Below are 26,362 nucleotides of genomic sequence, written 5' to 3'. Positions count from 1 at the left end.
ATCATTAGATTTCTATTTTCCTTCCAGGTAAATTGGAATAAATAAAAATACTCTGTGCCTGTAAAATGTGCTGCTGGGATTGTAGGATTATTCGTGGTCTTCTCTATTCTAATTTAGTTGTGTCTTTTCTCCCCCTAGGTTACGGTCTTTGGTCAAACAATTAGAGAGAGGCGAGGCTTCAGTGGTAGATCTTAAGAAGAATTTGGAATATGCAGCCACGGTGCTTGAATCTGTGTACATTGATGAAACCAGGTAAGCAAAATGTGTCAAAATGTTAGTACACTGAGGGTCGGTTTTCTGTTATGTGGCTTTTCTGAAATGTCCCCCTTGGCCTGTAATGGGGTACCACTCAAATGGGGGGTGATGGAGCTTGGGTTTCCACAAAACGAAGTTTGGACCTCTCTCCTAGCCTCTGTGCCTCCTCATGGGAAAGAGAGCTAACTAAACTTCTCTGACATGGCCATTGTGATAATGAAGTAAGATAATGGAAGAGGAGAAAAAGTGATTTTTAAAAACATGGTAAGATTTCTTCTCAGGTCTAGAGTTCCACTGTAATAATTGCACACTGTTAACCTCAGCCTAAAAATTGTGTTCATGTGTTAATTCACATTGTCTGTCAATGGAGGTTCCTGAAGTGACCTTAAAGCATTTTTCCTCTTAAGGACCCAGAATTCCTCCTTTGATCTTGTACATTATCAATTTTCTTAATAGACTCTTCCCACCTGAATTATCAAAAGGTATTAAAGCACTGCCTGTCACCAAATTCATCTGAAAGGAGCAAAAGTACTTTTCTTTTGAAAAATGTTGACATGGTGAATTTGCAAGGCTTTTCTTCTCTTTCCTAATTCAGGCTCCTCTCTCGGCTTAACTTCTCTATGCCAGATTCCAATCTGAAAGGATTTCTCACAAATCTGAGGAGTATGCACGTGGTGGTTTAGTTTTTGGTGACTTCCTTGGTTCCTAATTTAGGGAAATTTGATAGCATCATTTTTTCCAATGTTACATTTTATCCGTCCTCCAATTGATGTGTCTAAAGGAAAAAATAAAAAAGAAAAAACCCAACAACCTTTTTAAAAAACTCTTTTTATTGATACCTGATTACAGCTTATTTTTAGTAGGGCTTAATGTAAGTATAAAATACAATTTTATTATAACTTACCATTATTTATGTTCTCTTCTGGTGGTTTGACCTAGGAACAAATTTGAAAAATCAGCTAAGCATATCTTACAGATGACTTAAATCACTGAGCTCAAATAAGGAACTGCATTATTTTGGAAATTTTGCTTGAATTTAGAATTTACATTTCTGTACTGTTCTATCAAAGTAGAATGAATATCAATTGACATCATTTCCGTTTATAACCACAGATGACTGGGTTGATATGATTTGGGTAATATTTTACAAAGTCTTTCTTTTTCTTTTAAAAATTTTTAATTTTTTAAAAAATTATTTTTATTTTATGTTAAATTTGTTTTTATTAAAGATTTATTTTATTTATGTATAACTGATGTATAACTTTGTATAGCTTTAAGTTGTATAATGTGTTGAGTTAAGGCATTTATATGTTGTAATATAATTATCACCAGAGCATTAGCTAATACCTCCATCATGCCACAGAATCATAATTATTTTTTTGTGGTGGGAACAATTAAGATCTAGTCTCTTAGCAACTCTGAAGTTTGTGATACAGTATTGTTATCTATAGCAAAGTCTTTAAATGTTCTTTTTTTTTTTTTTTAAACACAAACTAACACCACATGGTCCATCTAAGCAAAGCGCCCTGTGAATGCATTATTAAATGGAAGATTTAGATCCAATTCAAATTCCACAAGATACTGGGGGCTCCTTAGGGGAGTGGGTCTGGGACCCATAGCCTGAGAGGAAGCATACTTACTTTCTCTGGTTTCTTTGTTTCTTTGTACAGTCTGGTAGAACAAACCATCCTGAAAGACAATGGTGACTTTTATAAGCCTTACCAAAAAGGGGCTGCATTTTTTGTGGCCATATTTGTTCAGTTTCTTTGTACCTGTGCATTCAGGTGGGGTGGAAAGGAACAGCTGTTCTGAGAGCTCCAAATGCAGGTGTAATCTCAGTGTCCTGGTTGTGTTTCCTGTGTTCAGGAGACTTCTGGATACGGAGGATGAGCTCAGTGACATTCAGTCGGATGCAGTGCCTTCTGAGGTCCGAGACTGGCTGGCCTCCACCTTCACCAGGCAGATGGGGATGATGCTCAGAAGGAGCGAGGAGAAGCCGCGGTTCAAGAGCATTGTCCATGCAGTGCAGGCTGGGATATTTGTGGAGAGGTAAGGAGGGCTACCATTCAGGGACCAAAGCAGCAAAAAAGACACCTGTTTCCAATAACTGGAAACTTTGCTTTGATGTAATTTTTGTATCTTTATAAACACTGAAAATGCTGGTGGAAACAGGTAGTCATGAAGGAGAGATTGCAAAAATGTATTTGTTTCATCTTTGTAGCTTCATTAGGACAATTCTTTGCCTTTTCTCAGAACTCCTTTTGTTGACTAGAAAAGATTTGGTGTCAGTTCAATCTCCCATTTTTAAAAAAGAACATCATCTAATCCACCGTCTTTTGACGGGCAGGGAACAGGGCAGGGATGCCTTGAGGTTGTTGACCTGGGGGGGTGACAGTTTATTTAAAGGCTTTGAGTTCCCCATGATGCTTTCCAGTTTTGTTAGCCATTTTGCTCTTTAAATTAAATTGCCCCCTTCCCCAGAAACAGATTCCAGAAATTGATTTAGTTTTCCTACGATCATTATTTCACAAATCAATTTATTGTTCCTGTAATCCTTATTGCACATTTACAGGTCTTAGAAATGCCATATTCAGTTCAAAGGTCACCTGGGACATTTTTCCTTCTTGTTTTTGAGAGTTCTAAAGAACAAGGTCTTCCAAATGAGTTGCCCATAGGTGTTCCTCATTCAGGTTAAAATACTCCTTTGCATATTATCTATGCTATACTATAATTCACTTCTGGCAGAAGTACTGACCCATTTTAATAACTGAATTTCCAATTTGAGGCCCATTGATTAATTTTTGTTTGTTTCCAATGATTCATGTATTTGGGATTGCTTTAATTTCTCTCAAATGTAACTCTGTCTGAGGCCACTTGAATGACTCTGAAAAAGGTTATTAAAAACTGTTTCTTGGTTCACCGGCTGACCCAACTTCTCGTATTTGTCAGTATTTTAGTGTAAATCTTCTTCATAAGAAATAATACTGCATTTTTCTCCCTCTGACTTTGCCAGAATGTATAGAAGAACATCAAACATGGTTGGACTGAGCTACCCACCAGCTGTTATTGAAGCATTAAAGGTAATACCAAAAAAAAAAAAAAAACGTCTGACAGTGTACATGGTATCTTATAAGAGGTACAGTTATATTTGTTGTTAGAGAATAAAAGGCTTTCATTTATGGTTCACTTACAGGTTTCCCAGTCATTCCTGACTTATTCTTTCATTGTTTTTTACTTACCTGTTCTTACAGTATCATGATCTTTTTGCCTTTGACTTGCTAATTTTTTTTTTAAAATCAGACTATGTGGGTCTCATGCCTATCCACATCACCATCAATGGGGTGGGGTCTTTGATGGGATCATAGTTGTATCATTATCTGATTATCTACTCTAAGTCCATTTTGTAGATGAAGAAACTGAGACTTAGTGAGATTTTTAAAAAAATACAGTTAACTAGAGCCAGAAGAACTAAGGTCTGATACCAGAGTTCCAATCACATAGTAAGTGTTCGATAACATTTTCCTCGTGAATGTGTGTCCCCAGAACCTATACATACTCCTGTTTACCTAAGACTCTCACGGAGCCTGAAAGTTCCATGGGAAGTTACACAGGTATTTGAGTTTCAGTGAGCTAAATCTTGCAGAATTACTCCCACTCAGGCAAGCTCTTAGAATTGTATAGAATATTCTCTAAGAGCCTCAAAGTGCCTGTATTCCTCTTAGGGCTGTGTCTGTTCAGATCCACTGGTTGGAGGCTGTCCTGGCTGTGCTAAAGCTGATTTGGCTTCTGGATTTGAGCATGGGGGCTGTGCTAAGGGTCAGGATCACTCGGCCAGTTGACACTGCATGGTGTCTTTACACGGAATCATGTCATCCATTTGCTTAGGGACATCCTAGCATATGGATGCGTGTGTGTGTGTTAAGATGGATTTATTTATTTATTTATTTATTTATTTATTTATTTTTAAGATTTGTTTGCTTATTTGACAGAGAGACTGTGAGAGAGGGAACACAAGCAGGGGAAGTGGGAGAGGGAGAAGCAGGCTTCCTGGCAAGCAGGGAGCCTGGTACGGGGCTCAATCCCAGGACCCGGGGGTCATGACCTGAGCTGAAGGCAGACGCCTAATGACTGACGCACTCAGGCACCCCTTATTTATTTAGTTTAGAGAAAGAGAGAAAAAGAGCATAAGCAGGAGGAGCAGAGGGAGAGGGAGAAAGAACCTCAAATGGACTTCCTGCTGAGTGTGGAGCCCAACATGTGGCTAATACCATGACCTTGAGATGATGACTTGAGCTGAAATTGAGAGTAGGGCCCTTAACCAACTGCCCGACCCAGGCTCCCCCATTCTGACTATTGTTATGGCTACTGTTGTCTGTCTCTGCAATCTGAAACATGTATTACATGATACTTAAATTACCCACTTATAGAATCAGGGTTGGGAGAGCTTCATGATCAACTTAATGTCAAGAAAGACTTTTAGGGCCATTTTGATTTTATATTTCAGTCTCTTTCTCTTGCCTAAAGACATTCACTAGTTAAATTTGTGAGACCCTATATTCAAATTACCAGTTGTCCATTTTCTGTCTCTTAACTCATCCTAAGAACAGAAAAGATGCTCAAGAAAGATGCAGCAAGAAGACACGTTTCTTCTTACTCCTCTTCAGTACTCCCCCCCCAGTGCCCAGTGCACCAGTGTAATTTACAGCCACATTTGCCATGTGATCAGTGAAATCACTGCATGAGATCTGATGTTTCATAACACCCGCTAGGAAGCTGCATTGATTTTCATAACTGAACCCAAATCATTCAATGAAAATCTTCGGGACATGAAAAGAGTCCTTTAATTTCTTCTCTTGTCATGAACATAAATACAGGTGGTTATACAAGTATTAAGACATTTATAAAAACATTTCCTCTGGATTGGAGCATCCTTTCTGAAAAAGATGTGGAGCGACCTGGTATATGAAGGTCACTGTCAGATGCCCACATGTTGTCTTTCTGAGGAGAAAGGAACCTAGATGATTCAGACCAAGATTAAATGCTGCTTATCTTAAGTACCCTTAAGTTAACTCTCTGAACTGCTACCCTTCTGCAGAAGTATTGCTGATAATGTGCATAAGTTTAGAGTTGTGTTTTCTCCTGAGCCTGGCCCCTGCTTACTGGGGGATTTTAAGATCTTTTTACAAGGTAGTATTTTCCCCCTCCCTAGACTCTGGTTTTATCTGCAGTGGATTGAAGATGAGCTGGCGGAGTCACACAGATATTTGCTTTCTTTCTTTCTTTCTTTCTTTCTTTTCTTCCTTTTTTTTTTTTTTTCTGTTTTTAGGTAGTACCTGTTTAAGAAATGGTCATTTCTACTTCACTGCCAGCAGTTTTTATGAAATGGTCATTGCTTTCTTCTATTCCCAGAAAGCACCCCCTGCCAACTGAGAGAGTATAATTCAATAAAATGACTTTCATGCCACAGTCATATTAACCTTTGCGATTAATGTAAGAACAGGGCATGAAATCACATTTAAGTAGGAGAATATCCACCACCAATCTCTAACTTTGAAATATGTTGCAGCATTGTTCTTTTAATTTTTTCCATCCAATATATGCTAGCTTCTGATTTGGGGGAGTCATCTCTGGGCTTTTGCGGTGGGGCTATTGGAACTGTAGAAGTAGTGTTGTTGTTTAGAAGGCATCGCCCAGGGTAGACTCTAGGTTTAAAGTGGAGGAAAAGAGGAGGTTCAGGCTTCCATTACATTAGACTGACAGGAAGTTCCTGAAGTTTTTCCTTGGGAATGGGACTTGGGCCATGTCTGGTAAGAGAAAAAGAATGGCTTAAGATGGGTTAAAGACTGTTAAACTTGGTCCTTGTTAAAAAGGCAGATTCTAGGTCCCAGGCCAGGATTCTGGAAGTCCCTCAGCTGAGAATCAACATTTTTCCTGAGCACTTCAGGTGGTTTTGTAGAACATTAAAATTTGAGAATCACAGCAAAGGCTGTGATTAAAAATCACATAAAATGAGTAGCGGGACAGAACATCCCAATGACTATTTACACTCATCCTGTTTCTCTAAGTCTTGAGATCCTGAATCAATCCTGACTTCTTACTGTGATCATTTCTCTATTTTCAGTGATAGTTCTCTTTTTTTATTCATTCTGGAGAAGAGTAAACATTGCAAATGTGACAAAGTGTTTTCTCACCTGTTGAGTTGTCAGTGGACTTTTCCTTAGGACTAATGGATGTCATGGCAACATCAATTATAGTAGCTAAGGTGAAGCTTTAGATCTTAGGTTACTCTTAAAGGGCCCCACTGTTTATGGCCTAGGCCCTATTGGTATATTTAGGGCATGAGGCTTGGGTCACATTATGTATTCATTGAGTTTACAATCTCCTCTATTGACAATGATATCACTGTTGACAATGATGTCAGTGGTATTACTACCTAGTTCTGGTACCAAATGGCATTAGACACTTCCTTAAAAGTGGGGGAAGTAACACCTATATGTAGGCATATGAGGATGAGCAAATGTATATAAACCCTTTTCACTCTGCCTGGCACAGACAGTGTGCTCAGCTTGTAGCTATTTCTTTAGTTGTTATAATGGAGGAGAAATGTTAGAAGGCTGAGGTGAGGTTACCACTAAGAGTCAACTGAAACAAGCCAGTTGAAAGCCTTTTGGAAAAGTTTGGCTTTCCCTATATATACTTCAGTTTTCCTGTGCCCTCCTGTCCATGAGGGAGACCCTTAATAGCCTTGGGATGATCTTCAGTGGTTGGGATGTTTGAGGAAGGACAGGGTTGGGATAGATGGATGATGTTGGAATGCACTGAGGGCTGAGGTGAGAGCCCCTCAGGCCAGCAGTTCCAGAAGAGTCTCTTCCAGGGAACCATCTGACTTTTCCTGTTCTCTGTATGGTCTCACATGCGTCCTTGTGTGGTCTCATCTATGTCCACTTATGACAACACACTTTCTATACCTACTGAAAGTGAAACTCTTCTTCTTCTTCTTTTTTTGGTAAGATTTTATTTATTTGTTAGAAAGAGAAGAACAGGGGGAATGGCAGGCAGAGAGAGAAGCAGGCTGCCCGCTGAAGAAGGAATCCAATGTGGGACTCAATCCCAGGACCCTGAGATCATGACCTGAACCAAAGGCAGGCACTTAACTGACTGAGCAACTCAGGCATCCCTGAAAGTGAAACTCTTGACACAAGAAAACCAAATGACTGTTGCTTTGACTGCTGTTTAAACACACCTTTGTTTACTATATCCACCAGTAGCCGGTTGTAAGTCAAAGACACATCAGACAATGTTTACATCTATTTTGGAGTAGCTATTTATAGACAAGGCTTTGAACTTCAAGACTGATAAAGTTTAAAGACTGATGTGTGAGGAGTGCATTCAGCTTAGCTCTCAGTTTTACTTTTTTTAGTAAAGTGGCTCACAGATATGAGGACGAGGTTCACAGATCAGTGACACCAGAAGTGGTCACATTTTCCTGTTTTGTGAAATGAAGGCTTTCTCCATGGTTTTAGCTCAGCAGTTTGAACTGAATGGACACATGATTTGTGTTCCGCATCAAACATGTTTCTAAAGACTTTTAAGTGGATTAACATAATCAAATGTGGACTAAGGAAGTCAGGAGATAATAGTAAGGGACTGGGGAGATGTTTGCAATAGGGAAGCAACTTAGGTTGTCATGAAGTGAAATAAACGTTTGAAATTCAGCAGTGGTAGTGACAGGCTTAATGCAAAGAGCCTGAGATTAGGCATCTGTTGACTGTGTTTGTGTCCTGATCCCACTTGGTCCCTAGCGCTGCCCTTGTGATAGGTCTTAGGGAAATTAACTTAACCAGTTTTCTCATCTGTAAGATGTGACTAATAATACCTGCCATTTAGATTCGTTTTCAGGATACATTATGTATTTATCGCTGATCACAATGCCTCACATATGGTAGGCACTCAATAAATTATAGTTGTTCTTGTAAGTAGTAAGACTATTTAATTATGTTATTAGTAAATGCTATGTGGGTCTGCCAAGCTGGGAAAAGTTTGAGGGCAGAAATGGTGTTAGAGTCTTGGGCTATGAAATCCTGGGTGAAGGTTGTGGGGTGACTCTCCAAGTGGGGAGACAGGTATCTGTACAAGTGGCTGGGGACTTAATGCATTCTTTCTCCCTTCCCTCCATGCAGGATGTGGACAAGTGGTCCTTTGATGTCTTTTCCCTCAATGAGGCCAGCGGGGATCATGCACTGAAATTCATTTTTTATGAATTACTCACCCGTTATGATCTGATCAGCCGTTTCAAGGTCAGTGCCTACTTTTAAAAAATGCATGCATTTGTCCATCTCTCTTTCTCTCCTTCTTTTATTTTTTTTTTTAAGAGAGATTTTATTTGTTTACCTTAGAGAGAGTGAGTGAGAAAGCAGAAGTTTGTTGGGCAAGGGGAGGCAGAACCGGACTCCCCACTGAGTAGGGAAACCAATACAGGGCGTGATCCAAGGACTCAAGGATCATGACCTGAGCCAAAGGCGAGTGTCCAGATGCCCCACATTTGTCCATCCTTCCATAACTTTTGGGTTAAGACCAAGGGAGTCCTTTTAATATAGACTGAAGACTGCTGTGGGACTTGGGAAGCATCATCCAGACTGCCGCTGCCCTGAAGTCTGGTGGTGGGAATGTGTCCTTATGCCCCTGCCGGGTGGGGCTCACAGCAGGCGAGAGGATGGATCTGCACAGTTTGGTTCCAGTCTTCCTAGAAGTACAGCCTGAAGTGTGGGCTAGCGGGACTCCACAGATCTCATTTCAGCCTGATGTCGTGTACTGTCCATCACCGCTGGTGTGGAGACAGTAATGGAGACAGACTGAGCATCTGCTGTCTCTGCAAACTTTTTTTCCCACCCCTTGGCTCAAGCGTAGACAAATGCTCTCACTTATCATCCATGACAGGTCACTGGTATTTCCCAGCCATTCATGCTTCAAATTAATTCTTCAACTTTAAGTAAAGAACATGAATCGTTTCCCGCGTTCAATCCCCTCTGCTTTGTAATACCACTGACTCTAGGGGTCTGGCCAGGTTCTCCAGGGCATCTTTGCATTTGTGTGGTGACATCTCTCCTATCATGCTCTTCAGACTTCTCTTATCATGGGGGTAAGCCTTTAGAAAATGCAGGGGTTTGGTTTTTTTTTTTTTTAACATAACGTATTGATTTCTCTTGACGGCGTGGTTCTTTATCATTTTCCTAAGGACCGTGTACTCGGGAGCATGTTTCCTCCATAGCCATAAATGCTGTATTTATGGTTCTTAATTTCTTTGTGTCAAAAATGGGCCTGAGAATCTGGTGGGTGCTCAGGACCCTTGCCACAGAACAAAGCTTGTGCACATATGCACACCTTTACCTGTCATTTTCTTGGCTCATGGATCTCTCATGAACAGCCCCAGGAACCTAGGCTTATTCGATATTCATTTTTAAAACTGATGATGAATTAATCTCTGACATAGGAGAGGCAATATTTAAATTTTTAAGAATCCACAAATGGTAAATATGGAAGGATCTGCTCAAGGAAGAACATGTTATAGACTCTGCTGAAGCATTACAGTAAAGCATTTTCCTGATTTTTTTTTTCTTCCTAACATGCTTATTGGTCTCCTGGAACCCATGCTCTCTCTTTTTCCCCCAGGGTTGTATTTGGTAACTAACCCTAAGCCAAAGAATTAACCTAAAAAGGAAATACGATGAATGTTTTCAGGGTCCCCTTCTTTTGTACAGGCATTTTGCAGTTGTTCCTTATTTTCTGCCACATAGAAAATGAAGGTATCTATATTATATGTATTTGAGACAGAAAAGGAATTAGGCTAGTTGGAAATATTATTCCAAAAATGGCAATGCAACAATTATAAATTGCCAAGCAATAGACATAAGAACACAGTCTTTTTCTGTTCTTGTACAGAACAGGCTGTCACATGTTTTGTTTTTTAACGAGTGTCCAGTGCATACAATCACTGCTTCTAAAGGGCCCAGTTTTCAGGAGGCAGCAGCTTGTGTTTGTTTTGCAGCCATTTTACAACTTTAGATTTTTATGTACTTTATGTTTTCCCACAAAATACATGAGCTGTGCTACCCGGTATGTATCCGTTTATTTCTCAAGAAATAAAAGACTCTAACCTTTGCTCGAAAAAGAGATGAACACATACCCTTCTGCCCTAAATATTTTTGAGGTGATTCTGGGGTTCTGGACTGAGAACAACAACAACAACAAAACATTCACAGGTCAGACTGTTCTTAACCTAGGGACTTCCTATGAGATTTTCAAATCATTGCTAATTTCTTCAGTAGTTTTTACTAATTTTGCAAAGTTCCAGTCTCTTCATGCGCGATGTTATGCTTCCAGAAAGATGCCGCTCAAGTGACTTCGACTTCTGCTTCCTCACTTAAAGCTACAAAACCACTGACTACTTAACCTTACTGCTTTCTTTCAGATCCCCATTTCTGCCCTTGTCTCATTTGTAGAGGCTCTGGAAGTAGGATACAGTAAGCATAAAAATCCATACCACAATTTAATGCACGCCGCCGATGTTACACAGACTGTGCATTACCTCCTTTATAAGACAGGAGTGGCGGTAAGTACTGATAGGAATTCAAAGATGACACAAAAGATGTGATGATGATTCTTTTGTTTTTGTTTTTATTTTTAAAGATTTTATTTATTTATTTGACAGAGATCACAAGTAGACAGAGAGGTAGGCGGTGGGGGATGGGGAAGCAGGCTCCCCACTGAGTGGAGAGTCTGAAGCAGGGCTCAATCCCAGGACCCCGAGATCATGACCTGAGCTGAAGGCAGAGGCTTAACCCACTGAGCTACCCAGGCACCCCATGATGATTCTTCTTATTGGAGGCTGTTCCTATTCTGATGTGGTTGGGCCCACAAGAAGTGCACTGGGGCGTGGACTTCCTGCTCCCTAAGAGTTGTCTAACCAATCACCGAAGGTCTTGGAGTTCCTTGTAGCATCTGATATTTTCTTTATCCAGGACTTAATTAAATAAATATGTGGTAATGACTTGCATCTTTATTAGGCTATGACCAAATTAAATATAATTAAATATAGTTCTAGAAATATAGTTCTAGAAATTTCTAGAACTAAATATGTATTTCCAGATATGGAGAGTGGTACCATTGACCTCTTGCTACGGTCAGTCACAGTGCTCGCTATCCATGCATACTGAAATTATATCAAGTGTGCCTGGTGACCACATTGCACAAAGTTAGCTTTTGGTTAAAACCATTTGATCTTCTTCACAAGGATTACAGTTTTTTCTTATCCTATTTTTTGTGTGTTCAATATGTTTGACCTTAGGGGCAATCTTTACTTCTAATCATCTGAAAATTTTCTTACTTGTTTTGACCCAATATTTCAGCTCTTTAGATGTCTTTGAATCTCTGTTCTGTAATCCATTGTATGAACTGGCCTGTTTAACGTGGTTATCTGTCCCTTTGCCCTCTTTGCCTTCATGAAAGCTATTAATTTTACAAGATATAGCTATTAGTGACAAACAGCTAGTTCTCTATTTTAGGTCTCTATGAGTTTTTCCTTTGAAATCTTCAGAGTCGACATCAAGGTAGACATTGTTTGGTTATGGTTATTAATTAGCCCATAAACTCAACACATTTGTTATTTTTTCCTCTAGGGCATGTTGAAAGGCTTGGTCTAATATCTCACTGAATTAAAAATGGAACACAGTGGGAGGAGTGTGGGCTTTGGAGCTAGATATAGTGGGATATAAATCCTTGAGTAGTTACTTATTAGATTTAGTGACCTATGATAAATTGCTTAAATCTCTGAGGCAGGATTTCCTCATTTTTAAAATGGTGAAAAATATTCTATCTTGTAGAAAAACTGTGACGGTTAGAAATAAACTATCAGAAATAGGAAGTGCTCTGTCTGTCTCGTGAAGGAAGCTCAACAGTTAGAAATTGTTTTTAGTGAAACTTTGCTGAATTTTCCCAAAACCTCTCAACAATTTTCATTTCTTCCTTATTGTAAAGCTGGCATCTTGAAAATATTATTTTAAATTTTTAAGAAATATTTTATTTGTTTATTTGACAGAGAGAGACACAGTGAGAGAGGGAACACAAGCAGAGGGAGTGGGAGAGGGAGAAGCAGGCTTCCTGTGGAGCAGGAAACCCGATGTAGGGCTCCATCCCAGGATCTTGGGACCATGACCTGAGACACTTAACAACTGAGCCACCCAGGCATCCTGAAATATTATTTTAAAAAGCTATCATTTTTTTTAACAAGCTATAATTTTTTAAATTATAGAAACACTATCAAGGGGACCTATTTAATGTGATAAAAAATTTCTGTCAGAAGCATAGAGCAGACTTAGTTAATGGTGGCCTGGAAAACATGGAGCAAAACAGGGATGGCTACACTAATGTTGTCATTGAGCATTTTTCTGGAGGTCTCAGAAAAGGCAATCTAATATCAAAAAAGTTGAAGTAACCTATGAAAATAGTTTGACCATCTCTTTTAAAAAATCAAGAAAATCAACTACATATTATTAGATCAAATAAAAGGCTTCAAATAGATGTCGATAAAATAATTGTCCTAGGGGACCTGGGGGGCTCAGTTGGTTGAGCATCTGCCTTCAGCTCAGGTCATGACCTCAGGGTCCTGGGATCCACTCTCCCTTCAGGCTCCTTGCTCAGCGGGGAGTCTGCTTCTCCCTCTGCCCCCCCACTATCTCTCTCTCTCTCTCAAATAAATAAATAAAATCTTAAAAAAAAAAGCTATCTTAGACATTGGAAATTAATAAGTATAATAAAGGAACATACCTTCCAGAGAGTATTTTTTTTAAACTGATAAATTACTAATGAAGAACTTAAAAACTGGTAAAAAGGAAACTATAAAACTAAATTAAAGAGCAGTAAAACAATATTAAAATAAGAAAGGAAATACATTATGTTTTTAATGCAAAGCTTCAGTATTATATAGATGTCAGTTTTCTTCAAACTAATCTGTAATTTCAAAACAATACCAATAAAGACGAATGAAACATGATAAGCTGAGTCTGAAATTTATGTAAAATAGATATTTCACAACTTTAGAAAAAAACAGTCTTGAAAAAGACAATGTTTGCTGTGATGATGTAGTTCTTATTCTGCTAGATGTTAAAATATCTACTGAAGCTATAGTAATAAAGATAGGGTGGTATTTGTGCAAAAATCACTAAAGATATGAGTGAACTAGACACAAATATTTATTGAGCACAGTTTTGATTTAGACATGTTGAGTTTCAGGTCCTTATTAGACATCACTGTGGAAGTGTCAAGCGGGAAGAGAACCAATGGAATCTAGAGCTCTAGGAAGAGGTCAGGGATGGACATGTAAATTAGGCAATGTTAGCCCTATCAATATTATAGAAAGATGGAATTAATTGAGATCATCTAAAGAGCGAGTGTGAATAGGAAGTAGTAGGGGCTCTGAAGTGAGTCCTGGGGCAACCTAAAGTTTAAAATGAAGGTCAGAAATTAGAGCCAACAATAGTAACTAAAACGGAATGGTCAGTGATGTTAGAATAAAAGCCAACAGAGTGTGGGGTCATGGAAGCCAAGGCGATTAAGTGCTTCAAAAGAGAATAGTGAATTCTGTGGGACATGACAAAGTGTCAAGTAGGATGAGGTTAAGTGATTACTGTCTTTGGCCACATGGAAGTCATTAGTGCCCTTGACAGGAGTGGTCTCAGGGCTTTGGTAAGGGTGGACCACTGACCAGAGTATAATGAAGAAAGAATTCAAGTGAGAAGGTAAGGACAAGTCTATAGACTTTCCCTGCCTACAGGGAAAAATGACTCCGTTCAAAAAATGTTTTGGGAACTATGGTTCATTGGGAAAGAAAAGAATGTTTTTGTTCTACTTTAAACCAATCACCAAATATTGGGAAAATGAATTAAAGATTTGAATACAAAAAAATTTGATCATATTAGAAGAAGATATGAGAGTATTTTTATTTCCTTGAAACAGGAAAATCTTTGTTATATAAGCCTCAAAACACAAGTTAAATAAAAATATTGATCAAACTGAATGTATTAAAATTAAAACCTATAGGATAAAAAGAATCACCATAATGATATAAGTACTTGAAGAAAATATAGGATTAAGATCCAGATTATATAAAGGAATCAACAAGAAAATGACAGAAATTCAGTAGAAAAATAGGAGGAAACCCATTCACAGAGTTAAGATTGCCCTGTTATAGTCTCTGTCATAGGCAGAATTTTGTCTTTCCCCTCCCCTGCCCCCAGTTTATATTGTTGGAAACCCTAGTCTGCAATGCCTCAGAATGTGACTGCATTTGGAGGGAGGGTCTTTAAAGAGGTCCTCTAGGTCACATGGGTGGTCCTGATCCAGTATGACTGCTGTCCTTATACAAGGAAGAGATTAAGATTACAGACATGCTGGCGCACTGAGGAAAGACCATGTAAGGACACAGCACGAAGATGACCATCTGCAACCTGGTAGAGGGCTGTCACCCAAAATGACCCTGCCAATACTTTGATTGTGGACTTCTAGCCTCCAGACTATGAGAAAATAAAGTTCTGTGGTTTAAACTGCCTAGTGGGTGGTATTTTGTTATGGCAGCCAAACGGAGGAGTGGAGTTATGATTTGATCTGAGGACTGACTTCTCTCTCTCTCTCTCTCTCTTTTTTTTAAAATTTTATTTATAACACCATGCATTTAAATATCTAGCCATACTTCTAGAATGCCTGTGGTCAAAAAAAAGGCGCCCCTGATATTCTTACACCTCAGTATCCTCATGTGATCCTTGCAGGTATCCTGGTGAGGATGAGCATAGACGGGCAAATGCACTTTGGCCTCATCTATTCAACATATATTTAGTTAGTACCTGCTGTGTACAGCGTACTATGGAGATAAAAAGTGAATCATACACAGCTTTTCTAGCCCTCAGGAAAAACTCCCAAGTATTTATGCTAATGCAAGTTATCATTAACGTGAATGTTACAGCAGCCAAGGATCATGACGTTCAGCGTGCTGTTCTTAAACGAGCGCATTTGCCATTGAATTTTCATTATCAATTCAGGCCATATTCAGAATCATTCTTAAATATAGAAACTACTTCCCACCCACTCTCTCTTAGAAATGCAGTTCAAAACAAACTGCTTTCATTGCAAGCTTACAGAAACAGTGGGGAGCATTCTGATGAATGGAGAACATATTGTTACTCTAACCTTTCATTACAAACCAGGAGGGGGAAATGCTTTAAATCATTTCAGTTTTATAAACTGTAAGACACATAGGGAATCAAAACATCCCATTGATAAAGTGATGTCTGGGCTTCAACATCAACAGTATTACTCATTGTAATCTGTTTATATTACTCATTATTGCTTTACTTAGACGCCAAGAAGATGTTTGAATCCTTTCAGAATTATTTCGCCCACTTTTAAGGGAAAAATCCTTGAACAGAATTAGACTGAAAAGTTGTTGATTGAATAAATATGAATCAGACTTTGAGCTTTAGTCAAATTTTGATTTAGGTCAAAGGATTCCAAACTCCAAAGTCATCCCTTGTCCCCTTCCATTGCTTTTGTTAGGCAAGTGCCATTAATTTTCCTTTTGCTTATTATTATTATTTTTTTTTAGAGGGGAGAGGCTGTGTATCTTGTTCTTTTGATCATATCTGTCATCATCATATTCACACGGGAAACACTAAATGGCTAAGGAGTGTTTAATAATTTTACCAATGTTTGTGGTCAGTAGAATTTTGGCCCCCATGACCTTTGCCCTCTGTTGTAACACTAATGTTGCATTAGATGGGAAAATACAAATACAGTGAAGTTTACTAATCCAAGAACTGGTAAAATCTAGGGAGATGATTCCCCAAGTGGGCCCAGTATAATCTTGTGGGTCCTTGAAAGTCCAGAGGCAGGACACAGGAGCTGTGAGGACTCAACCAGCTGTTGCCAGCTTGAAGATGGAGGGAGCCAAGTGGATGGAAAGTCTGAGAAGGAAATGAAATTTGCCAATCCCCTGAATGTACCTGGAAACAGATTTTTCCACAGAGCTTCCAGAAAAGAACACAGGCCTGCCAACACCTTGATTTCAGCCATGTGAGGTCCTCACTGGAAAAATCCAGCCACACTGTGCTGCCTTCTGACCTCCAGAACTTTGTGCCAATAAATAGGAGATGGTCTTTGAGCCTTAAGTTTGTGGCAATTTAAGGTAGCAATAGGAAACTAATACAGGGGTGGAAACATTACTAAGGAAACTGTCATTCACTTACAAAACCCACAACTTGTGAATAATGTCCCTTCAAGCAGTTTTGCCCGTGTTTCTTTCCTTCACTGTCCACTACCGCCCCTTGCCCCCATGCCTATGCACACAGGGCTTACTTCCTGAAGTCCATCACTGCCGGTTGTCCCTGTCATTGAATTTGTTGTGACACTCATTTTATGTGGATAGGAAATACTGATTGAATCTGTGGCTTGTACCTTGTCACGCTTTGATAAATCTGGAATAAAATTCATGCCATACTTAATTTCTTACTTCTTATGGGTTGTCACAAAATCTTCTGGATTCACAGTAATTAGCTGGGAAAACACAAGAAAATCTGGACAATATTAAAATATGAAGCCTTGCAGGGCGCCTGTGTGGTTCAGTCAGTTAAGTGTCTGCCTTCAGCTGAAGTCCTGATATCTGGGTCCTGAGCTTCCTGCCCAGTGGGGAACCTGCTTCTCCCTCTCCCTTTGTCCCTGTCCTCCTCCAGTCCCCGCGCATGCTCTCTCTCTCTCTCAAATAAATGAAGCCTAGTTTCCCTCAAAGCAACTTCTCCATCTCTGTCTCTTTTAATGATGCTATTTAATGCCACCCATCATTTTTTTGTTTTGTGTAGTTTTGTATTTTGGTCACTCAGGCTCGGAATGTTAGGGTCATCTTTAATTCATTCTTCTCCTTGACTGCAACTTCTTCCTCCCTCCCGTATTCAGTTAATTGCTGAGCCATATGAATTCTAGCTTCATACTGTCCATACGTCCTCTAAGGACTTTCCCGTGCAAAAGTACTGCTCTGGTTTCTCTCCCTCAGTGGCATGGTGATTGTGCTGCCCTCTTGCATCATTGCCTGTTGGATCCGATTTGTGTTCCTCACTCTGGCTTTTAATGCCTGACACCACAGGGCTCTAATCAGCTCTAACTGCCACTTCACTAAAGGGACTCCTATCCTTACCCATGATGAATCCCCTTTTGACACTGGGACTAGCTCATGTGTTCATTCTTCTGGAAATGTCCACGGCCATTTCTTTTTCGGTCCATTCTTTAGGCCCATCTGTGAAGATCTTCTTTATCTTTTCTTTTCTTTTTCTTCTTTACTTTCTCTTTTTCTCTCCTTCCTCCCCCCCCTTCTCCTCCCCACTTTCCTTCCTTCCTTCCTTGCCAGGTACCATCTGTCCTTTCTTCTTATCCTCAAACAGCAGAACCAATTTCTAAGCATCCACAGGGTTTGTTGAAAAGCAAGGGTGTTAAAATGACTTTTATAGGCTACGGTTTTATTTTTTGCTATTGCTTATTTAAAGCATTTGTTGATTTTGGTTTATTGGAAGTGGGCTATACCCAAGATAGGATCTTATTAGTATATTTGGGTAAAGGGGAGTAGTTACACTGATATTTATAATGTGAGAACCGTAATTACGTAGTTATTTAGACACTTGCTGTCTGGGTTGATGCTCTGTGATTCAGATTTGTTTAGATGGTATATTGGCTCTCAGTCATAATCTTTTTATTGATTGATTTATTGATTTCACAGTAGAAAAAAAAAATTTGCCTTTTTATTTATTTATTTATTTACCCGTGAGTTTAAATCCTTGAAGGGTATAGCCTAGCATGGGTTCTATGTCCAAAGGCCGTAGGAGGAAGTTTGCTTTGGAATTTGGCACGAGTCATGTCACTGCTTCCATGAGCGTGAGTTACCTTTCCTCCGATGACTTGGGCCACCAGGAGTCACCTTTTCCTTTGTACACATGAGCACTCACTCGCCTAGACAGAATTGGGTTTTATCTCGGGTATAAGCACTTCCAGAGACCCTACTCAGAGCCAACAGAAACAGCCTCAGGCTACAGTGTTCCAGACATATTTGTCATTTAGAAGTTCTGTTCCAAGCAGGGCTCGACAGGTTCCAAGATAACCTCGTAATCTTATTTTAAAATGTTAAGTTGACTTTGCATAAGTTTGGAGAAAGAGCTATGCTGGTGGTGAGGGCGTAGGTAGAAGGAGTTGAGGCTGATGGGTGGGGACAGGGTACTGGGGAAGGATTGAAAGAAATGGCCAAAATGAAATATATATATATGTGTGTGTGTGTGTGTGTGTGTGTTAGTTGTGTGTGTGTATGTGTGTGTGTGTGTATACCAAGAACATGTGTAATATAAGCTGCCCGACAATGCTGCCTCTGGTGGTCCAGGGAACACAATTTGAGAACCTTGGACTATAGTCAGTTTCGGTGGCATGGTTGGGGGTGGGTGTCTCTTCAAACATCAGGGTACATAAAGCAGAAGGCCAGGTTTATCTTTCCTTCTGTCTACGTCCAACCACTTTGTAGTAGATATACATTAGGTTTTCTGTTACTCTTAATTCTCGGTATTGTGTTGAAAATTTTAAGTTATTTTTTTTCTATGTCTACCAGATATCTTTACTTGGAATTTAGGAAAGAATACATGAGGGTTTTTAAAGTCCTCATGTTCCTTGTTTTTTGCTTCCTTGGGAAAACAAAACAAAACAAACAACTACTAGTTAGCTTTCTCAACCTTGCTGGGCATGCTACTTCCAGATACCATATTCCTCAGTCTCCACAGAGGGGAAAAAAAGAAATTCCGTCTGTCAGAAAACGTGTGTTTGGCAGTAGCTTACCAGCTGCAGGGTGGAAAGGCAGTGACGCGGGTGTGTTGTCAGCAAGCTGAAGACTGTGTCAGAGAAAGAGACAGATTATCTGATTGCAATCTCCCTTTCAGAACTGGCTGACAGAGCTGGAGATCTTTGCTATCATCTTCTCAGCAGCCATCCACGACTATGAGCACACCGGAACCACCAACAATTTCCACATTCAGACACGGTGAGGATGTTGGATGTTTGAGAGGAGGCAGGAGGGGGCAGGGATAGAGTTTGAGAAGTTGGAAAGGTATCAGTCACCCTTGTTTTGCATGGTTACTCTGTTCTGCTTTTCTGAAAAAGAGAACTTTTCCACAAGAGATCAACCTGGTCAGCTTCAGTCAAGATTTAGAGTTTGAGAAGGCATCTGCTCCAGTGCTCCTACGTTATCCCCTTGAAATACGGATAACCTCTTCTTCTCTACCAGAATGCTAGCTCTTTGTTTCCTTATGTATGCATTGTGCACACTCTACATGTCTCTACTATATGACAGAACAGTTGGCACAAAGGTGCAGAGGCCAGGTAGACCGAATTAGTAAGGATGGGCTGAGATCAAGATGTTTCTGTCCACACGTACAATACCTGAGCCTTTTTGCCCTGTGACCTCTGGGATTCTGGGGACACTCTTCTCATCCTTCCCGATTTCATCCCTGCTGTCTTTAGTACTTGCATTGCTCCCTGGCAGAGGTCTTGGGGAGCTGGGTTGTCTCATGTAGACTGCCTTCACCATAGATCTGTGTATCCACTATGATGAACTGCAGAGGTAAACCCACAGCTCTGTGGGGGGAATTAAATATGGGTTCAAGTGTCCAACTCTGAACCTCTTGACTATAACAGACATCACTAATCAATTTTTTTTTTTCTTGACCAAGCTTCGTATTTATCCTTAGTATTCCTCTCCGCACAGAATTCCAGACAAGCAGTACCATTCACTTGTCTTTTCCATTTAGGATGAATCCTTATCTGTCCTGTGCTAGCCTAAGAACTTGCCTTCCCTTAAGATGGTTCTAGGAAGCTGGAGAGACTCTGATAGTAGGGCTAATTGGGCCTTGACATAGTAATCAAAAGAAGCTAGAATTTGGGGGAAGGTGGCATGGCTAAGAGGAAGAATGGAGCAGGGAGAGATGAGAATTTGAATAAATACTTGAGGTTTCACTTGAAAAAAGCAGGTGCCTACACCAGACAAGGTTTGTGTTCATTAAATCAATCTACATGTATTTAATGAACCCAACACTTCATTATGGGGAACACAAAAGAAGACAGTACTGTCTGATCTCTGTTCAGAAGGGGAATTTCAATAGAATAGCAGCAGACAAAAGGATGTAAGCCGCTAGCTTCATTGTCTGCCTCCCGCTTCCTCACACAGAAGAGCCCAGCTGCTGGGAAGCAGCCTTTTGTGGTTCTGTGGCAAGGGCTTTAAATACAGGGAATGCCACAGAGCAGCTCTGTTTCGTGGATGTCTACAAGTGGAATCTTTGCTCTGAGGACAGAGGCTGTGGTGAGCAGCACCTGCTGAAGGAAGAGAGGTTTGTGTGGAGCAACTGTGCCTGGGTCTTTGCTGGAGCCCAATACCAAAACCCATCTCCACTCAGAGGAAATGGCTTAATTACAGCAGCTGGAAAAGAGCTTAATGTCACAAAATGCACATCAGTTGGAGCCTGTCTTCACAGATACATGATCAGATCCTTCGCCACAGGGATTGCAAATTTTGTGTTATCTCCATAGGAGTGAGGAAATTCCAGTGGATTCAGTTACGCTTGCTTTGGAATAAAATTTAAGCATTGGTTTTCTTTAACAGAACTTTATTCAAAGCGTCTCAGCCCGTGTGAGCCCCATACAGAGAAATAAATCTGTAAGCAGGTTCTTTGTCCTTTGATGGTATGTTAAGCCTAACACTTTAAAGCTATGCTAGATATATCCCAAAGGTTGGCCAATGACAGGCACAAGTTATTGGGGGGAGTAATGGCTGAACGGTCAGAAGGCCTTGATCTCAACCCTGCCATGTAGGCACTGTGGGGCTCTCTGAAGTCATTTTACATCACTGAGACTCAGCTTCCTTGATGAGAAACAAATAAGCTATAATCATCTAAGTTTTAACTGAATTGAAGGTATTGAAAGAGTGTACAGCTCTGTGTTTGGTGCAGTGGTCTGTGAGGAAGTGACTAGCAACTATCCTATAATCCTATATTCTTTACTCTCAATCTTAAACTTAAGTCTTCCATATGGCAAAATGTTAAGGTCAAGGTACTACCAGAGGAACTTGGCAAACTGTACCTACCAAGTGGCACGTGTTCAGAGAATTATAATGATAATAAATAAATTCTTTCATTGAATAAAATTTTTAAAAACTAAAGGCATTCCAGAAAATAGAAGGAAGTTTGAGTTGACCAATGTTTTATGAAATCCCCTATGCTAGTGGTAGAAATCATTGAAGTCTGGTTATGGAACAGCTTTCAGAGAGTTATCAGTGGGATATCACATATTCCTTTTTTTTTTTTTAAGATTTTATTTATTTATTTGACAGATAGAGATCATAGGTAGACAGAGAGGCAGGCAGAGAGAGAGGAAAAAGCACGCTCCCTGCTGAGCAGAGAGCCTGATGTGGGGCTCTATCCCAGGTCCTGGGATCACGACCTGAGCCAAAGGCAGAGGCTTTAACCCACTGAGCCACTCAGGCACCCCGAGATATCACATATTTCATGTTAACATATTGACATTAAAGTACCCTGCCTATATCTATTGATAATTTGTACTGCTGGTTTTAGCTTATTGGTTGGCATGAGTGACATAGGGGCAAAGATAATTGTCAAACATAGGAAAAAAGATGGTGTATTCTAGCTTGAGAGAGTCACCTGAAAAATCTCAACCATTTAACATCCTGAATTATTTTTGCTTGGCTTTCTGTTCAGGTCTGACCCTGCTATTCTGTACAACGATAGGTCTGTATTAGAAAATCACCATTTAAGTGCAGCTTATCGCCTTCTGCAAGAAGATGAGGAAATGAATATTTTGATCAACCTCTCAAAGGATGACTGGAGGTAAGGATGAGACAGGAGAGAGATTTGGAGGCCAGGAAAGGAACCATGAGGAGAGACGAAGCATGCTGCTTTTGGAGAAATACTACCACTTGAACTGTTTATGTCACCCTTTCTCTCTCCTTTCTCCTTACCCCGTCTCCCTCACTCCCCCCTCTTCACCCCTCCTCTCCCTTTTCTTTCTCTCTCCCCTTTCTCTCTCCTCCCTGCCTTCTCTCTCTCTCTTTCTTTTTTTCTTAACACAATTATTTAAATATATCACAGGCACTTTGGAAATACTTGCTTCTTGTTACGTTAGGAAACATGTATTGCTTTTGTCTTAGCTTCTTAAATCTGAGTTTTTTTCTTTTAACCTTTGTTTTTCGCCTTCTATTTGACTTGAACTTCTCTTAAAAGTCTTTCCAGACTTGCTAAGGAAATTATTTTGGCTCTCAGAACAAATCATGGGTACCCAATTCTGTTGCCTACATGACATTGTGTGTCTTTGAATGAATTTAGGCACACGTGAGCTTGAATACGGACACAATTACTAGTTGTATAACATTTAGGAAGCTATTTAACCCCTTCACACTGTTGTAAAATTTAATTTCTAGAAAACAGATAACAAAATATACCTCATGATTTGGTTAATTATAAACTATATAATCCATTGAAAATGCTTAGCACACATTGTGATGTATATAGCAGGCCTGCAAGTTTTTTGTAGCTACAAGTACAGGTCAAGGTATTTCAAAGATTAGAGCCTTACAATGTTCTGAATCTACTGCAGTGCAAATAGTACTTATATTTTAATTAAGTGATCAACTATTCATTGACTATCTTTGTGCTAGCCATTATGTAAAGATCCAGAGAAATAAGCCATACTGTGTGATATGTATGTTCCACAAGTCATATTCCTAATAAATGATTTCCTTAATTCTTAACCTTCACTTATTCCTCATTAAAAAAAAAAGTCCACCTAAAAGGCTCAAGTTGATTAGAATTGTCACCACTAATTAACTGCTTTTGCTTAGCAGTGGCAAAAAACAAATTTTTACTTTCCATTTTTTTGCTTCCATGTTTCTCTCTCCATGGGGTATCTCTGAAAGGGAGTTTCGGACCTTGGTCATTGAGATGGTGATGGCTACGGACATGTCCTGTCACTTCCAACAGATCAAAGCAATGAAGACTGCTTTGCAACAGCCAGAAGCGTGAGTGGACCTGTGACATCATGAGTTTTCATAGGTGTTTGAACTGGTACTCGTCCATGTTGCCGTGCCTTACTCAGAGAGCTTCCCTGAATGGTCTCATGAAGTGAGGCTGGTGGAGGAGAGAACCTGACAGTTGTACTTGTCACACACAGATTTTCATCAGGGTTGAAATGAATCATAGGGCCAGTAACAATTTTCCCCCCGTTAAGAATTTAAAAGAATTCTTTGTGGGAAACTAAGCTATCAAAGATTCACTTGGTACAGGGGCAACAAAAGTCTGTGAGTGACTCGTAGATCCTTGATGTCTTTTTGAACGATGCAGTCATTCCAGAAATTGTTTTCAGTCAGTTTATGAGGTGTCCAGCTCAGTAAGCATGGAGACCAAGCTGATGAATGTCCTAGCTGTAGGATGAAATGATGCTTCCCCCCCAGCTCAGCCGATGTGGGATTTGAGATGGGAGAATGGAAGAGATTAAGAAATTAATGATTTTTAAAAACTCTTATTGAGGCTCTGAAAATTTGGTTATCATATGTCTGGGTCGTTTGCATTTTTAGAATTGAAAAGCCGAAAGCATTATCTCTGATGTTGCACACGGCAGACATTAGCCATCCCGCAAAAGCATGGGAGCTCCATCATCGCTGGACAATGTCACTCCTGGAGGAATTCTTCAGACAGGTATGTTGTTGTACTACTCCTCAAGGCCATCAGCCCTATCTAGATAGTTTCTGAGTATTCTATTTCAGCAATGCTATAATAAGACAACTGGCATTATAATCATTTTCTTTGGGGAGGAAGGGTTGATAACTTTTTTTTTTTTTAATTTCCTGGCCTCTTGCTCATGTGATATTTGACTCTTACCTAAATTTTGGTTCTCAGAACATTATGGTGTTTCTGTCCTAAGCATTTCTGTTTGGAAAAAAATTTTCTCTTTGTCAATTTCTTGTCAACATTTCGCCTGGGTACTTTCCCTTTTACTCATCAGGCTAATGGGCTGACAAAATGACGGCTGCTTTTGCATCATTATGTGGGATTAAGAGGTTAAACTTTAACTTATAATGATCTATTATAATAGATTATGTTGTTTCTTTGGAGCAGATAAGCCATGTTGTCAAATTCCATGTTATCAAAAAAGTGAGGTGTAGCAATTTTTTTAAGATTTTTATTTATTTATTTGACAGAGAGAGAGAGAGAGAGAGAGATCAGAAGTAGGCAGTAAGAGAGGGAAGCAGGCTCCCCACCGAGCAGAGAGCCCGATGTGGGACTTGATCCCAGGACCCTGGGATCATGACCTGAGCTGAAGGCAAAGGCTTAACCCACTGAGCCACCCAGGCATTCCAAGGTGTAGCAATTTGTGGTCAAAAAACCTCTAGAAGCTACTGTCAATTATGTTTAAACATACTACCTCCTAAAACTCAGGGTTGTGTTTTCTAAAAGGGTAGCCAGAGTTTTTTGTGAGTAGGCAATGCTTTAAAAAAAAAATTTTAAAAAGGTACACAGAAATAGAGAAATCAGGAAGTTAATACGTAGTATCAAAACTGGTATCTTCTCAAGAAGAGCTGCCATTAAATCATGTGCTTCAAGACATGTGGTCCCGAGATTAAAGGCAAGATGACTTGCAGACTGGGGGGTCTCCATGATAGAAATTCACATCAGTACAGTTAATTCAGTTACTTCTGATACTTCTTGAAGGGTGGTGCACGTCATGGACTAGGAGACCTCTGAGACCAAACAAAACACTACTCATGCCACTGATCTCAACCTTGTCCCCTAACCTGACAAGAGATGGGCTCTTTCAGTGGTTACTCAATTTCTGGAAGCAAATTTCTCCTGTGATTACTCTTATTCTATGATCCTGGTTTGAATGGAAAAATTGTAAAAGGCATCTGTACGTGTGTGTTTTTTCTTCTGAAACTGTACACAATATCTAGTGATGAGTGGGACCAGAATCAATAGCGTTTTCAACAAAGTCCAGAAGACCCTTATTGGGGTTTTAGTTCCAACTGCTTCGTGGGGCTAATGGAATCCCTCTGCTAGTTCCCAATGGTGTTATCTGTGACTTGTGTTTTAGGAGGTGGTGCTGGCAGCAAGAAAGAGTTAGGGGAACATTGGGCCAAATGTTCCCTTCGGATCCTTCTGGCATTAAATGTTCTTTTTTTTTTTTTTTAAAGTTTTTATTTATTTATTCGACAGAGAGAGAGAGATCACAAGTAGGCAGAGAGAGAGAGGAGGAAGCAGGCTCCCTGCTGAGCAGAGAGCCCGATGTGGGACTCGATCCCAGGACCCTGAGATCATGACCTGAGCCGAAGGCAGCGGCTTAACCCACTGAGCCACCCAGGCGCCCTGGCATTAAATGTTCTATACTCCTTCCTGTGCACCTCAACACCAGCACACACATGCTCCACTAAGCTGTTATATGAATATACCATCAGGTACCCTATCCTGCATATGGCTGTTTCCCCATGCAAGGTCATTGCTTGGTTTCAGACTTGTTCTCAAGAAGAACCCAGGGGTGCACAAGGACAGGAGGGCCTTGTATATACAAGAAGGACTCTGCCATTTTTCTGGAAGCTATTTTTCTAATATAAATGAGAGGATTTTCTGTAAATAAGACCATTATTATATGCTTTCTTTAATATTGCTTGTGTAATAACAACCCCTATGGCTGGGAGTATTTAATCTCCAGCCAAAGGGAGGTGATAGCCAACTCATAAAAGTTTGAGATATTAAAGTGATTCCTTCTTTTAATTGTGAGTGGATATGAGAAATTTCTTAAATATGTGCACATTTTTTCCCATAAAGGAAACCTTGTATGCATACACACATGCTGGAATTGAATGAAAAGGTGCTAGAGGCAATGTGAAAATAACCTTATTGAATTTCTTGCCTATTGGGAATAGAATGTTAGCTCATTGGACTGGAACTATTTTTTAGTAATTATGATTCAGTAAATTATTTTT

The 26,362-nt window shown here is 39.8% G+C and overlaps 1 protein-coding gene across 6 annotated transcripts in view; it reads left to right on the top strand.

Moving 5' to 3' along the window:
* Positions 1–26,362, top strand: part of PDE1C (phosphodiesterase 1C) — a 304,120-nt gene that overhangs the window by 201,950 nt on the left and 75,808 nt on the right. For all 6 annotated transcript variants that reach the window (XR_006601374.1, XM_045062853.1, XM_004762602.3 and 3 more), the window contains 9 exons: positions 139–252; positions 2,122–2,304; positions 3,269–3,335; positions 8,436–8,552; positions 10,724–10,864; positions 19,263–19,363; positions 22,089–22,217; positions 23,303–23,404; positions 23,960–24,080. Coding sequence is in view for 5 of the 6 variants with exons in the window: in XM_045062853.1 (XP_044918788.1) it covers positions 139–252; positions 2,122–2,304; positions 3,269–3,335; positions 8,436–8,552; positions 10,724–10,864; positions 19,263–19,363; positions 22,089–22,217; positions 23,303–23,404; positions 23,960–24,080 (1,075 nt within the window). In the remaining variant the exon portion in view is untranslated. The remainder of the gene's footprint in view (positions 1–138; positions 253–2,121; positions 2,305–3,268; positions 3,336–8,435; positions 8,553–10,723; positions 10,865–19,262; positions 19,364–22,088; positions 22,218–23,302; positions 23,405–23,959; positions 24,081–26,362) is intronic.

This window comes from Mustela putorius, unplaced genomic scaffold (assembly GCF_011764305.1).
Source record: "Mustela putorius furo isolate JIRA1106 unplaced genomic scaffold, ASM1176430v1.1 tig00003845_pilon_pilon_pilon, whole genome shotgun sequence".
NCBI lineage: Eukaryota > Metazoa > Chordata > Mammalia > Carnivora > Mustelidae > Mustela > Mustela putorius.
The sequence above is the reverse complement of the archived record's forward strand: the minus strand, read 5'-3'. Positions and strand labels throughout refer to the sequence as shown.